At 45.6% G+C, this 15,512-nt stretch overlaps 1 protein-coding gene across 2 annotated transcripts in view; it reads right to left on the reverse strand.

The window, feature by feature from the left end:
- Positions 1 to 2,914: 2,914 nt before the first annotated feature.
- The window catches only part of Srrm4 (serine/arginine repetitive matrix 4), a 163,116-nt gene continuing 150,518 nt past the window's right edge, over positions 2,915 to 15,512 (reverse strand). Inside the window, exons 9-13 of one of the 2 annotated variants that reach the window (XM_008824422.2) lie at positions 14,706 to 15,013; positions 8,574 to 8,777; positions 5,909 to 6,019; positions 5,212 to 5,352; positions 2,915 to 3,571 (exon numbers count right to left, since the gene is read on the reverse strand). In XM_008824422.2, coding sequence (XP_008822644.1) covers positions 3,292 to 3,571; positions 5,212 to 5,352; positions 5,909 to 6,019; positions 8,574 to 8,777; positions 14,706 to 15,013 — 1,044 coding nt within the window. In that variant the 3' untranslated portion in view covers positions 2,915 to 3,291. The remainder of the gene's footprint in view (positions 3,572 to 5,211; positions 5,353 to 5,908; positions 6,020 to 8,573; positions 8,778 to 14,705; positions 15,014 to 15,512) is intronic. The other variant, XM_008824421.2, reaches the window with a different exon arrangement.

Consider the following 15,512-nt stretch of genomic DNA (forward strand, 5'->3'; position numbering starts at 1 on the left):
AGGAGAGAAAGAAAGAAAGAAAGAAAGAAAGAAAGAAAGAAAGAGAAAGAAAGAAACTCTAGAGTATCTATACAGCCTTCTGTAAACTTTAACTAGGCATCTAAAAGTTTCACCAAATACAAAACTGGACCAGGAAAGCTGCAACTGCAAGCCTGTATAGAGTGACTTTGGAAAGGGTAAGAGCTCTTTATAGCCAGCAGCCAGAAGTCAGTCACTGCCAGTTGGTTAGAAAGGCAGGGCTGATAAAGGTCTTCAGATCCTGGTTTCCAAACTGGGCCAAAAAGTGACCTTTTGGGGGAACATCTGGCTGTCCTATCTTTATGTTCTAATTTCAGAAGTAGGTGCTCTCCCCGATGGAATAGCTAGTGATCACAGCCAAAGGAGGTTTGCTTTTCCTCAAAAGGAAATGGGTTTCTCTCAGGATCGTTGATGTTGATGTCCTCATTATAAAGCAGCATGCAATCACCACAGACCAAACAGGGAAGCTTTTGAATCTTACAAGACAGGGGGTTTAGATACCTGGAATAGAAGCAGTTGTAACTAATATGAAACCAATACTCAGAGGAGGGAGTGGACAATCCCATCACTCATCTGTGCCTTTGAGTGACATTAAGATGAGCATGTTGGGATGGCCTGTTCCTACCTTACTCTCCTGGTATGAGCATCAGTCAAACCTATATCATATCTTGTCAACTCCAAGAGCCATGCTGTATTAAACTACTCTCATTCACCTTGGGCCCCCACGCACAAGGTAACTACTCCACCAAGCACACCACTGAACACTAGTTAGTCGGTCAAGGCATGGCACTTCTGATTCCAAGTAGGTGCCTGCCAAAGGGCCTTTTACAGAAATTTTTGAGCTGTATAGCTTTACTTTACATGCCAACCTCAGACTCCAGCCCTGGATTTAGGCTGCAATATCACTGTGTCTACTCTGCCTCTTAGCTTATAAGCTCTGTGGCTGACTCCATCTTTGTGATACCTCAGTGGGGCAGCTGGTGTGCAGGGGGTTGGAGCACAAGCCTGAACCTCACTGTTGTCAGGCTGAATAATGAACCTTGGTTCTCAAGTACTTTTGGGTCAACTCCTAGATGTTCTGGGCTTAGAGTACTCAGGGAAAAGACCAACATGGCCATGCCTCTGGTCTCTCTAATCACAAACATAGAAACAGGATTTTAAAAAAGAGATGCACAAAATAATTTAAAAGATCCCTCTACTTCCAAACACATACATGTTCACACACATACAATCTCTCTGTATAAATAAATAAATAAATAAATACTGCTAATGGTAAGAAAGACAGTGCATCACATAAATAATAAATAAATAAAATAAATAAAAAGTTTGCTAGGAGCCCCAGGCAAAATGGTCCCCTACAGTGGTTTGAATGAAGAGCCTGCATCTGCATGGGAGGCCCCCTTGCGTCTCACAAGCTGTCCTGCTGAGGAGGCTTGGTGGCTCCTGGAAGCCTTTTTCTCCATGAGGGAGATGAGGCCAGGTTGGCTTCCTGGGTGGAATGAGGGTTATTTACAGTTGCTGTACATGCCCTCCTAGGGCAGTTAGCCCCATGCCAGGCACCTGCCATCTGGCCTTCTGTGGTGACAGCATAGTCTCATAGACTCATACCATGAGTCTTGGTGGGCGGGGCTTTGTTTTGGGCCAGAAGCCATTGGTGGGAAGGCCAGGGCAGCTACTGCCTCTTGCCTGATGAATGAAGATCATTCATGATGCTCACCTGCCCCCTGGGCTAATAGGATGGGAAAGAGTGGCACGGAGAGATCCCTGCTTCTAAGATGGGATTTTTCCCCCAAATGTTTTCCTTGGGGAGAGAGGGATAAACAATGTCCTTGCCTCTACAGAGCTTCTGGGAAAAAGCCTCTTTCTCTCCATGTGCTGGCCTGCTCAGCTGTTGCCACCACAGACGTGACACCCACAAGGCTCCGGAAAGCCAGGCAGCTGGTGAGGGGATACCCAAGCGTTTATTTTAAGGACCGTCTCCCTCTCCTGTCCGTTCCCAGTGTCTTCTGCCGACAAAGTATCATCTGGTGGTATTTGTGTGTCAGAGGACAGCTTGCCCTTGACACCCAGCCCTGGGCAGAGGGAAGGTAGGGTGAGGGCAGAAATAAAGGCTGGTTTTTCCTAAGCTGACAAGAAACTCAGAAACTTGCAGGAGCAGGAGAAAGGGAATACTTATTTCCTCACCCACAGGCTCTGTACAGGGGTCTTTTCACATAACCATGAGCTACTGAGCCTCTGCTTGGCAAATTCCTGAGAGGAAAGGAGGGCAGTCCAGTGTAAAGGGAGGGAGGGTGGGTGCCAGGCCACCCTGGGTAGAATCCAGGGTGTGGCAGTCTGGGCAGTGGGGAGGGGGCAGGTAGGCGCCAACCGGAGAGCAAGGGCAGACTGGCTGGCACTGCGGACTGGCTGTTGGCCATGGCACTGGGGCCTGTTCAGCAGATGGTCCCGTGGAATTAAACTGGTGCCAGCTACTGGGGCTGAGGCAAATTTGGGAAGGAAGGCTGAAGCTCCAGCTGTACTAACTGTTCCACTGTCCCCACTGTCTCCTTCCCTGTGGGGTCACAGGGCCCTTGTGTACAGTATTTTGTAAAAGCCATATATGGGCGTTATGAAGCTGGAGTCTCCCAGGCTCCCTTCCCTAACTGCACAGATACTGGGGGCGGGGGAGCACTGCCTTTTTACTCCTATGAGGACCCACCTCCAATCTTTCCCAGACACCTACCACCAGCTCTAGCATTCACCTTCTCTTGTCTAACCTCTCTTCAACGGGACTCAGGAGCTACTCAGCCTTTGCCTATCTGAGGAGGTAAAAGTTCTGACCTCTTATCTTAGACTTCAACCACCCTTGGTCTCCTCTCTGACCTCTTCCCAACACTGGGGTCCATAAAGGTACAGCCATGAAATTGAACGGAGAATGAGGGTAAGTGGCATGAATTAACCTTGGCTTTCAGTTCACATCCTGTGAACAGGTGGTGAGCAGAGCAGAGCTGTCTCCAGATGTCTTAGCCAGGCTCAAACTTTTGAGACGTGGAGCATTGCTTTTCACCAAACCTTGAGGTGTCTTCTGCTGAAGAGAAGGTGGCTCTCCATCCGCCCCAGGATAGTGCTGGTAGAGGCTCCTAGCAACTCCTCCCCAAGAAAGTGAAAAGAACAGGGGCCAGGAACCCTTCAAGTCTGTCTCCAGGGAGAAAATGGGGAGGGTCAGTAGTAAGGAAGGTTGACCGAGTACAGAGGGTCCTCGTGGTGGGCAGTGGCTCAAAGGAAGGCCTTTGTCTAGCGCCTTGTGCTGGCATAGCTTTCTGTTGAGCTGTAGCTCCGACTCCGACTCCCACTGCGGCTCCGAGAGCCCAGGCTGGGGCTGCGGGAGCTGGAGCTGCTGCTACTGCGGGTCCGGCTTCTGCTCCGGCTCCGGCTCCTGCTGGGACTCAGGCCCCGGGAGTAGCTACGGCTGGCAGAGCGGCTGCTGCTGCTGCTGTGCCAGGAAGAGGTGCTGCTGAGGCTGCTGGATGAGGAGGGGCTGGGTCTGTAGTAGGGGATGGGGCGTTTCCGGGCACTGCGGAGACCAAAGAGGAGGCATGAGGCCAGCCTCAACCCAGGGAGTGCCAGTCCTATCCCCAGGGAAAGCCATGCCCTTCCATTCCCCAGTCCCTTCAAAGCAAAATTATCCACAACTCCCAACAAAACCACAAAGTCCTGTCTGTACTTCTCTGGTAATTCTGAGAACATCAAAGAGAACTCTGACTTTGTATTGACATAGCTTGAACACTGATAATGTCACTTAAAAAAAATTAACAAAGGAGGCCTGGGCTTAGAGTCCAGCATCCACACTTTAAATGGCATTTTGTTTTGCTATTTTTAAAAACTTGTACTAGAAACTTCCATTTCTAGAGGGTTCTATTTCTAGGCAGGAGAGGCTGATTTTCCATTTACTGTATCAAGTTCTTTTTGAAATATGTGTAGAGGGGTTCTGAAAAAGGGCACATCCATTTAAAGAAAATGTATACCTTCTATCAGTTAATCAGTAGCAAAGGTGAACGTGAGAAAGATACTGATAGATGACCGGATGTCAGGAAGAGTTCTACAGAATAGCTGAGAAGGGGACACCATTTATCATCTTGCCTGGGCTCCCTGTCCTTACTCTGCCTCCTTGCCCTCTCCAGGAAGACTACGTTGGACCTCCAGGATCCCTGCTCCCCTGTGGGTCCCTGGGGTGAGTGGTGATGCTTGGAAAGATATCTCAGTTTGGGGGCAATGATTTGCCCTTCTCCCAGCCTTCAAGACCTGAGGAATTCATTGCTCCTGAGAGAGTCAGATCTCTCTGCCACAGCTTTTTTCTCCAGAGACCTTAGCTATTACAGGTCACCTGGTCTACCTATTCTGACCATTCAGTCAATAACAGTGGCACATAGTGTCCACATTAAGTTTACAAAGCAAGTTCACATCTTTGTGTCCCCTTTCATCTTGTCCACATGAAACTCCTGGGAATTAATGTCTTCTGATGTTTCATGAGTGAGAAACAGCCTTAGGGAGGTGAAGAGACATTTCAGTTTCCCTGGGAAGCAGCATAATCAGGTTTTAACTCCAAATCCAGTGATATCCCCTTTACCCACCACGGCTCCATTTAAGCCCCTGGGCACTGGATTAATCTTATTTGCCCTTTCTCTACTTGGTTCAAGGTAGAATCACAGACAAGTCTGTTTTAAGCTGCTGTCTGAGCAGGCTGTCTAAGGTAAATGACTATCCCCTCTGCACCAGGGCTTTACCACCAGGCCAATGACCTCGCCCTGTGGTGGCCTGAGGCCCCATTCCTGACCTGCTTTCTTCTTTTGCCTCTATCCCACTCCTCTTAGCTCATTAATTCCAGCTGGGGCCCCAGTCTCTAGGACACCTCCTAGGCCACACCCTAGTCCTCATATTGGTCTCAGGTCTCTATCCTGCCCACACACAATAGGCCCAGCCAAGGTCCCTGCCCACCTTCAGGCTGGCCCAGTTGGAGGCTTGATGTGACTCACCTCTAGGGAAGGCTTTGAACCAAAATCATCCTGTTAGGGTTTGGAAAGGGCATTCTTGAGCCCCCATAATCCTGCAGTCTCAACCCCAGAGAGACTTGAGGAGTGTCCAAGGCTCGAATGGGAGTGCTTGGGAGTGGAAGGAGGGTGAAGGTGGGCACATGTGCGGTGCTCTAGGCCTTACCTTGTTATCCTCCTGGCCTCCAGGTGGCTCGGGGAGTCTCTCCTGCGCTTCCTCATGGGAGAGTAGGACCTACGCCTCCCGCGTGTTCGCTCCCGCTCCCGAGGCTGTGATTCCTTCTCATTGTACTTGGGGTCCCGCTCCCTGAAGGGGTGCAGTGGCAGGGTGGGGGTTACTAGGCAGCTGTGATTGGGCTGGCTTTTCTGTGTGAGCCTGTCAGACTCTTACCTGTCCCTGTCACCCCTGGAGTCTGCAGGGGCCCCAAGGAAGGCAGAGAAGAAAAGATGATCGGTGGTGGGAGGAATCCGCTTGAGTGAGCACGGTGGAATAAGTTGGGCGTGCGCAAGAGTGGCAGCCTTTGAGGGGTAGTACATTGCAGAGGCGCAGGCATTAAAGGGTGAGGAGGTGCATGTCAAAAGGGCCCGGGGTGTGGCTAAGTGGGAGGGGTGAAAAGTAGCAACAAGTGAGCCAGGAGGCCGTGCATTGGGATGTGCAAGGACATTAGGAGAAAGGGTGTATTTGGGCCTTGTTGCCACTCTTGCTTAGACAAAAAGAATTGCAAGAACTACACATCCCTACCGCTGCAGTGAAAACAGCCGGGTCTGGGAGATTGGCACTCAGAGGTGGGGTCAGAAATGGGGAATTTTGCAAAGAGGCGTGGCCTAGGAGGCGGGACCTATCCTGGGGGTGGAGCCCATACCTGCTGGGGCTGTAGCGAGAGTAGCTAGGACTGCGACGGGATCGAGAGCTTCTGCTAGGCGGGCTCCTTTTGCCAGACTTGGAAGAATAGCTGGGAGAGCGGGAGTAGGACCTGTGGAGGAGGTAGTAGACCCTAAGGAGCCTGCTGGATGGGTGCAGACGGCTAACGCTCTGTTCCTTTGGTCCCCAGGTGGTGCCCTTTTTCTTTCCTCAAGCCTAATAATGGAATCCGCCCCTTAACCAGAGAATAAAACCCCCTTCTCTTTGGGGGGATTAATAGTACTATGGACAGCTTCCTGCTATTGAGTACTAATTATACTGACTTCTTTTTATCTATGTGGTCTTGGGCAGGTGATTTTACTTCTCTAGGTTTCTGTTTTCTCATCTGTAAAATGATGTAATAGTAGTAGTAATCCTATAACGTTGTAAATCAAATGGATCAATTTGAGTACATCACTTTGCCGGCACACTGGAAACGTTAACTATGACTATTGTGCACTTTATTGGGTGCCAGGCATTGAACTGATACTTCTTTCGTTACCTCACTTAATACTCAACATATCCTAAGGATAAGTACTACTGTTCATATCATCTCATAGGTGGAGAAACAAAGGCACAGAGAGGTGGCATAATTTGATCAGGATCACACAGCTGGTCTACACACAAATCCAAGTGTATCTGCCTACAAAGTTCTCTTGACTTCTGTAGATTATGGCAGCTACCTCTTCCACCCACCCATGGTTTTGCTTCTTCGTGGTTTCATTTATCATGGTCATCCATAGACTGAAAATATTAAAAAGTGGGAAATTCCAGAGATAAGAAATTCATAAGTTTTACATGACACTCCATTCTAAGTAGTATGTTTAGAACTCTTGCTGTCCTGTTCCATCCTACCCAGGAAATGGATCTCCCTTTGTTTAGGATATCCATGCTGTGTGTGCTACTTGCCTGTGAGTCACTGTGGACTTCTCACTATCAGATCCATCACCACAGTATTGTGCTTATGTGCAAATAAATCCCACTTACTTAAAAACAGCCCACAAGCATAAGAGTAATAAGGCTGGCAACTCAAACATGTGGGAAAGGAACTATAAAGTGCTTCCACTAAGTGAGAGACTAAGCACTCTAATTCAATAATAATAATAAAAAAATCCGATGTTGAGTATGCTATGATTTGGTAAGAATGCATGTCTCCCTGAAGCTGTGAAAAAAGGAGGAAGGGGTTCATGCTGGTTTTACTGCCACACTTCAAGCTTAAAAAGTTCCCATCGCAGTGCAACACAGGTGCTTAGTTATGAAGGAAGATGGATGATGTCATTAAAAGATTTAGTGCTACCTGTGGTTGCAGGCATCCCTTGGGGATCTTGGAATGTATCCCCTGTGGATAAGGAGGAAGACGCTACTTTTTATGATGTATCTGAACTACTAGTCCTGATGTTCATGCCTAGTCTTCCTTCACTGCCAATGACTCCCAGTTTTAGAGAACATTATGGGGAAGGAATAGCTTATACAGTCTCAATGCCCTGAGTCTATATTCAGCCAAGGCTCCTGGAAAAGTGGTGTTCTGCCAATTTGTTCTTTAAGTGTGCATTGGGAAATCTTATAAGAAAGAGTTAAGAGCTATTCTTGAAATGAAAAAAAAAAAAAACTAAGTAAGCAACCATGTTATGATCATATGGTTGTAGAAGAGGACTAGTCAGCCTGCTGTTGGGAATTTTTGTTTGAAGAGAGAAGCTGGACTCAAGGAGGCGGTGGGTTGGTTAGACTAGATGGGCTATTCTGATTCCTGAGATCTCATGTCTGTACATTCATCTATCATTATTTCATATAAGATAACCAAACAGTTACCAATGGTTATTAAAATTGGGGGTTGTAATACAAAGCAGCTGTAATTTTTTTCCCTTTACCTTGTATAACCCCTGAAATATAACTTTGCAGCTCCTCCTACTAAGAAGAGGAATGGTCTTTTGGAATGGTCTTCTGACTTACTAAAGCCAACAGAGTAGTAGAAGGGATGCCATGTCACTTCTAAGCTGAGGACTAAGGAAGCCTTGTACACTACTGTTTTCAGAGATGACTAATCATTGGATGGCTTTAATTCCCAGTCCCCAGACAACCTACCATTGGATCAAAAACACACAAGGGAGCCTAGGGAGAGCAGAAGAACCACCAGCCTGCTGAGCCCAGCCCAAGTCACTGATCCACAGAATCACTGCAACTAAGCAAACGCATTTTGTTTTAAAGGTGCTAAGTTAAAGGATACTTTTTAGTTGTTAGCCTTAGCCTTTAATGGCTGTGCTATCCCTCCAGCCTAGGATACTTTTTATACAGCAGAAGTTAATTGATACTCATGATCTCATCCCCATGCCAACAACAGTAATGACTATTCATTATGTTCTAAGTGTAGGTCTAAGTGCTTTCGTCTTATGGATGATACATTGGGCCATTGAGCAACAAGTCCTTATTCTTTTTTATTTTTCAGACAGGGAAACTAGAACTCAGAGAGGTTAACTGAGTTTCCCAAGACCATCAGTAGTAATGGATGGAACAGGTCAAAGTCAAGTCTGACTCCTCTTCCCTATGGGTGGGGAAGACAGGTGTCTCCGTTTACCATAAACTCTCTGCTAAAGAGAGACATACAGCAGAGGAAGAACAAAGACACTTACCTTTTTTCAGAGGAGGTGGACCGGCTTCGGGTGTACCTGGGGGAGGCCCTAGGGTTTGGGGAGTGGGAAGAGTGACTGGAGGATCGAGTGCTGGTGTAGGAGGAGCTCCTGGAGCACTCTTTCATTGGGGAGCTCTGGGCTGTGGATGGGACCCAACTAGACTTCTTCACCTCAGCACATTCCAGACATGGCGATTGAAATCTTCTGCAGGAGGAAGAACATCTGTTACCACCCAACTGCCCCCTACACTGGGGGCACCTGGACTTGATACTCTGCCACCTTCACCTAGGATGAAGTGTTTTCCCCAAACCCCCCTTCCTTCCCCTTTCTGGGAAGAATTGCCTGCTGACAGAAGTTGGAAGAGCAGAGATAGAAAAGATCCTACAAGTAGATGGACAGCCCAGTTCAGCATCCCCCAGGTGTGGGACACATACCACATCACAGGGGCCACTTTAGAGCATTCCAGAGGTCACTATGGGCACAATGGTAAATAAATTGAATCATATGGTGAGAGATCCAGCCCCACCCCCTTTCTGGTCCTTGTCAGACTTCTGATTACATTAATGAGAAAGCCCTGGCTGGATGCTCCTGGGCTTTTAACACCTCTCTAACACTTTGTAATCTCCCAAAGATAAAGGAGCAGGTCTTGGACTCAGCCTTGAGCTGTAACTAACCAAAATTAAATACACTATTTTAATCATTTGCATTTTCACAGGTGCCTTCTATTTAAGATCAGAGCTACTAATTTTCCTTTTCAGAAAGCACAAGACATTTCCTTATAGAACATGTGAGTTGATTACAATAAACAAACTAGTGCATGGATATAGTAAAAATCAAGAAGGTGGCCTTTGCTTTGGTTAAGTCTGAGCAACTTTGATGTAGCCCTTTTTCAGATGGAGGAATTGAGACACCCCCTCCCACCCAGTAGGGATCGGAACTTGCTCATGATCAGCCAGAGGACAAGAATCTTTGTTTTGCATTCTCATCCTGTCTAGGGCCATCTGAGCTCTTTTGGGGTTCCTTGTAAAGACATGTTCATTTGGATCAGGCCAAGAGTCAAGTTCAAATTACATTAATATGGAGTTCAATATTCATTATGGCTTGGCCCCTGCTCACCTCTCTAGTCTTGACTCTTGACCACAGCTCTAAAAGGCCTTTCCTTTTCTCTCAAATAGAACATCCCAATTCCATCTCTTGTCTCCAGGCTTTAGAACATGTGGGCATCTGTATCCCTTTTCTCTCTCCTCACCACCTGGCCACTCCTACCCATGGTTATGGCTTAACTTGTCCCCACTTTTTTTTTTTTATAAGAAGTCTTTCCAGACAGTCTCTTTACCTCCACTTTGGGTTGGGGGCTTCTCTGTGTGTTGTCATACACTTTCCTGCCTGAGTTCCCCAACATGTTGGTTGGATTTTTTGAGATAAGGTCTCACTATGTAGCCCCAGCTGGCATGGAATTTGATATGTAGACCATTCCAGGCTGGCCTTGATCTCACAGTGAGATTTGCCCACCTTGGCCTCCAAAGCGCTGAGTGCTGAGATTAAAGGCGTGTGTACCACTATACCCAGCTACATAGCACTTTTTTTTTTTTTTTTTTTTTTTTTTTTTTTTTTTTTTTTTTAACCCACTTAAATTTTTTTTTTTTTTTTTTTTTTTTTTTTTTTTTTTTTTGTCTTTTTGAGACACGGTCTCCTGTAGCCCCAGCTGTCCTGGAATTCATTATGTTGACCAGGCTGGCCTCGAACTCACAAAGATATGCCTGCCTCTGCCTCCCAAGAGATAGGATTAGAGGCGTGCACCACCACACCAAGCTACTAGCACTTTTTATCTCACAATTGTATGTGTCTTCTTCCCTGGACGCTGAATTCACTGGGGAAAGGACACATGCCCTTTGGACACTGTATCCCATGCACGTGGTCTGATACACATTATCCCAAGTCATCCATACATAGCTGTGGGATGAATAGTTTGAATCTCTCTATGTTCTGGGCATTTCATAAGTTTCATTTCCCTGAACTTCAATAAATTATGAATCTGGTTCTATCATTATGGCCAATTTACAGAGAAGGTTCAGAAGGGCTAGTTACTTGCTTAAGGTCACCCAGAATCCCAAACTTTAATCTGTCCAGCCTCAAACCCATGTCTCTTTCACCTCTCAAATTCCTTGCCTGTGGTATCTGAGGTCCCCTTGATTTACAGCTCATGTCTCTCCCACTTAGCCCATATTTATTGATCCCTCTGTCCATAGCTGGCAGAACATAAATGCCCATGGAGTTCACCATCATTTACATTTCAAAGTGGAAGACAGTTCTAAGTTATTTAGTTTGTCTGTCCATGTAGATCAAACTAAGCAGGTAATGGCTCTATATCTCTTGGACTTGAGATCTAGTTTTAGAAAGAGGTCTGTATTTGAATGCTGATATGGCTACTTATTAACTGAATTTTTTTTAATGAGCTGGTGCTTCAGTTGTCCCATCAGTTTACAAAAAAGTTGTAAAAGGGCCCATCCTGTAAAGGTGTTAATAGGAACTGAGGACAGTTATTCATGAGAAGCATTTTAATAGTCTCTAGCATGTTGTCTGGCTTAGTAAACATGAATGATCACTTTTTTCATTGTTATTACTGCTGATTTTCTCTCTATCTCTCTTTTTCCCCCCTGAATCACAGCACTGTAGTGTGTTAGTAGACATGTGGCCTCCCTCTCCCATCTGGGAACCTCACTGCCTGTTCTGAGAGGCTGACATTTGCACTGACCCAACTCTGGCTTGCAGCCAAACTTGGGTGTGAGCTCAGGACAGGGATGTCCCAAAGCAGGCAAACAGAGGCCAGGGCTACATGTAGATGCCAAGCTGTTTGACCAGGGCTGAGGCCGGGTATGTGTTGGAGACAAAGGGTGCTCTGTCCTTGAAGAAGCTGTTAACTGCTTCAGTGCTTGGGCTCTGTGTGGCTGTATTTTGGAAATCTTGGGCACTTGGAACAAAAGCAGACTTGCATCTCAGCAAGAGGAAAACCCCTGGTAAAGCCTTTCCACTGTGCATCTGCCCAGCAAATTATGAATGCTTCAGAAGATGGACCATGACATTTTTATACCCCCAGTACCAAGATGAGTGCTGACACAGAGACTGTGTCTGGTCAGAAATCCAGGGGTAAGTAATGGATGGTGCAGTCTAAGTGGCCAGGATTTTTTTCCTTCTTAAAATTTTTAATTACATTTTTGTGATTCATATACAATATATTTTGATGGCAGTTAGATCCCCTCCCCTATCCACAGAGCCCCTTATTGCCTCCTGACCAATATAATGTAGTCTATTATATATATATGCATGCATGTATATTATATAAGGCCTACAGAGTCTAATTAGTGTCCCAAAATGTCCTTCAGTGTGGGTCCATCCATGGGAACTTGGCTAACCAAGAGCCCCATCCTTGAAACAGTCTGTTGCTGCCCCTCCCAGCAGTCATCAGTCACTATGATTTCCTTAGGATGACCTTTAGAAAAAGTCATATGGAAACCTACCACTATAGAAGCCTCTTAAAGTATATACATATACATTATAAAAAGAGATTAAAAGGAGCTACCCTGTAACAGTGGGACATTGCCTCTTCTAGACATCATAGGCTGAGGAAATTACAAACAAACCAAAAAAACAAAAACAAACACCCTGGTGGCCAGTGAATTTTAACAGCCATTCTATGAGAGTGCTCTTAGTGGCTAGCATTTTGCTGTGGTTTCTTTTTTTTCCAAATTCTTTTCATGTATACATGAGTGTGTGGTATGTGTGAATGTGTATATGCATGTGGTTGTATGTTTCTGTTTGAGTACAAGCAGGCTTGCACATGTGGAGGTCCCAGGCTGATGTCAAGGATCTTCCCCAGTCGCTCATCATCTTATTCTTTGAGGCAGAGCCTCTCAAACCTCGAGCTTATCCATAAGGCTAGTCTTGCTAGCCAGCTTGTTCTGGGCATCCCTGTCTCTGCCTTCTGAGGCTAGAATTACAAGTGGGCCACCACTCCTACCTGGAGTGTTTACATTGCTTACTTAGCAAGCACATCAACCACTGAGCTGTCTCCTCAGCCCCCATTTGAGGTGATTTCTTTGAGTAAGAGGGTATGTTGGTGATGAAATGATGGAATTGCAATAGGCTCATAAGCAAATGTATTTTATGTTTCCTGAAGTAAAAATACACGTAGTAAGCCTGGAACTGAACAACAACAACAAAAAGCCTTTCACTAAAATTGTGCTGTGATATCTATGTGTTTTTCATGAATGGACTTTATTTTTAGAGCATAATTTCACAGTATAGCTAAGTAGAAAGCAGCAGGGAATTTCTGTGTGCTCCTGCCCTCCAGTCCCTCATTCTCCAGAGCCAGCATCCCTTTCCAGAGTGGTACCTGTGTTAGTACTGACGAACCAACACCTCACATCCTCACCCTAAGCCCACAGCTTCTGTTAGGGTCGACTCAGTGTCATACCCTCTAAGACAAATGCATCCATCACTGTTGTGTCATATAGTATAATTTCATAGCCCTAAGTATCCTCTGTGCTTGTGGTGGTGAGACATTTGAATGAGAAATGTCCTCCATTGGCTCAAGTATTTGAATACTTGATGTATGATCCCTGGTTGTTGGTGCTTCTTGGGGAAGGTCATGGAAGCTTTTGGAGGTGTGACCTTGCTGGAGGAAGTACATCATTAGGGGTGGGCTTTGAGAGTTCACAGCCTTGCTGTAATTCCAGCTTGCCATCTCTTTACTTTGTGTGTGAATGTTTGAAGATGTGAAATCTCTACTTTTTGCTCTGGCCACCTCTTGCCACCATGCCCCACCACCATGGACTCTCCCTCTGGAACCATAAGTGCAATAGCCTTCTATAAGTTGCCTTGGTCATGGTCTTTTATCACAGCAACAGAAATGTAACTAACACAGTGCTCTGTTCTGTCATCCTCCTTCCCTCAGCCCCTGGCAACCATTCAACTTTTCAGTTTCTCCATCATTTTTTCTTTTCCATGACTTCATACAACTGTAGTCATGCAGTGAGCAGCATTTTCACACAGTAGTATGTATTTAAGATTTCACCATGTCTTTTTAATGATGTGATAGCACATTCCTTTTTAATATTTTATTTATTATTTTTTATTTTTAATGTGTATGAGTGTTTTGCTGGCATATATGTAAGTGTACCCATGTCCTACAATGCCCGCAAAGGTCAGAAGAGGTCGAATTCCCCTGGAACTAGCACTATGGATAGTTGTTAGCCACCATGAAGGTGCTGGGAAGCAAACCTGGGTCCTCTGCAAGAGCAGCCAATGCTCTTAACCCCTGAGCCATCTCTCCAACCCCAATAGCATATTCTTTTTCAATGCTGACTAATATTCTACTGTCTCTTATATCATAGCTTTATCTATTCACCTGGAGATTTCTTGGTTGCTTTCAATTTTGGCAATTATGGATAAAGCTGCTATAAACATATATACGCAGATTTTCTTTTTGGTGTGGGTATCTTTTCACATTATTTGGGTAAATAACATGGTATGTTTTGAAGTGACAGTGACTTAAATAAAATTAATGCTACACTTCCCTTGAGATTCTTGGTAAAACTGATATTTTTGCTGCCTGCCTACATATCTACTGATAGCAACACTTTATCTTTTCATGGAGAGGCTCTGGGAAGGCTGTCCTCCTTAGTTGCAGTGGTAGCCATGTGGCACGTTCTAGCCCTGGGCAGAGAATCCACTGGGTCAGAGAGATTGGTCTGAGGGTGAGCAAATGACCTAAGCTGGGCCAAGAGAAGCATGTAAGTACCTGTTTAGGTATTTTACCAAAATTTGGGCAAAAGGGGCATTTTTCCATTGACTGGCTAAACAGAATGTTAACTTTTTGGTCTTTCTGTCAATACTCTCAGAGAGTCTGCTTGAGAATAAAGTGAACAGAGTGAGGGAGGAGAGAAGAAAGGTGTAGAGTCCTATTAATATATTTTGAGCTCCTGGGTCTAGCTGTACCTGAATCTAGTGTCTCTGGATTTGAACTATCTTGTCCTTTGCGAATAAAAGACTCTTGGGAAAGGTAGGGAGCTGTGATGAGCTCCTAGGAGGTGATGCTAAGGCCAGGGCCCTTCCACCCCTAAATACACTGACCTTGACTTCCTGTTCCTGCTGGTGGGAGAGACATTCTCCAAAGCGACTCCCTTGTTCTGGGGTGAGGAGGTGGTGAAGGAGTTCCCTGAATCGGAGGTGTTGCCGCTGTTGAGGTCCCGGCTCTTGCTCAGACCCCCACCAGGGCTGCCCTTCTCCTGGCCCCGAGACCTGGCTGAGATGGTTTGTGTGGAGGGCGGTGAGGACGTGTCATTGCCTGAGTCGTACTCCTGGGAGCGCCCTCGCGAGGTGGTGGTGAGCGGGCTGGCTGTTTTGCTAAAGAGGTCAGCGGCAGACCCAGACCCAGTGATCTGAAAGCAAAAAGACCCGTCGGACATGGCTGAGCTCCAGGCTGTGTTTAAGTAACCAAGAATGTTAACCGTCATGATGCACTGTAACGAAAGCAAAGAGAGAGAGGGAAGAAGAGACGCCAAAAAACAAAAGCACAAATTCCTGAAAGAATACCACAGAAATAGGAGATTTTTTTTATTACCCCCTGCTAGAATAACTGGAAGATTTAGATATCATGCAGAGAAAAAAGCATGCGATTTAGATTAAACAAAAGTAAAAGGAAATTATACAAAATTTAATTTCTAATGAATAAACTCAAACAAAAGATACAACTCAATAGAAAGGGGAGGGGTGTAGACACCCTTAACCTCAAACAATAATAAAAATAAAGGAAGGGGGAAGGGGAAGAAAAGAAAAGGGACTATGGGCCTCAAAAATCATATCTCAGAAACTAAAAACGTAAAAGGAGATAAAGGCAAAATTTTATACTTCAACCAAATCCTCAATTATTGAATCTCT

The sequence above is a fragment of the Nannospalax galili genome, unplaced genomic scaffold (assembly GCF_000622305.1).
Source record: "Nannospalax galili isolate Female #2095 unplaced genomic scaffold, S.galili_v1.0 scaffold769, whole genome shotgun sequence".
Taxonomy (NCBI): Eukaryota; Metazoa; Chordata; class Mammalia; order Rodentia; family Spalacidae; genus Nannospalax; species Nannospalax galili.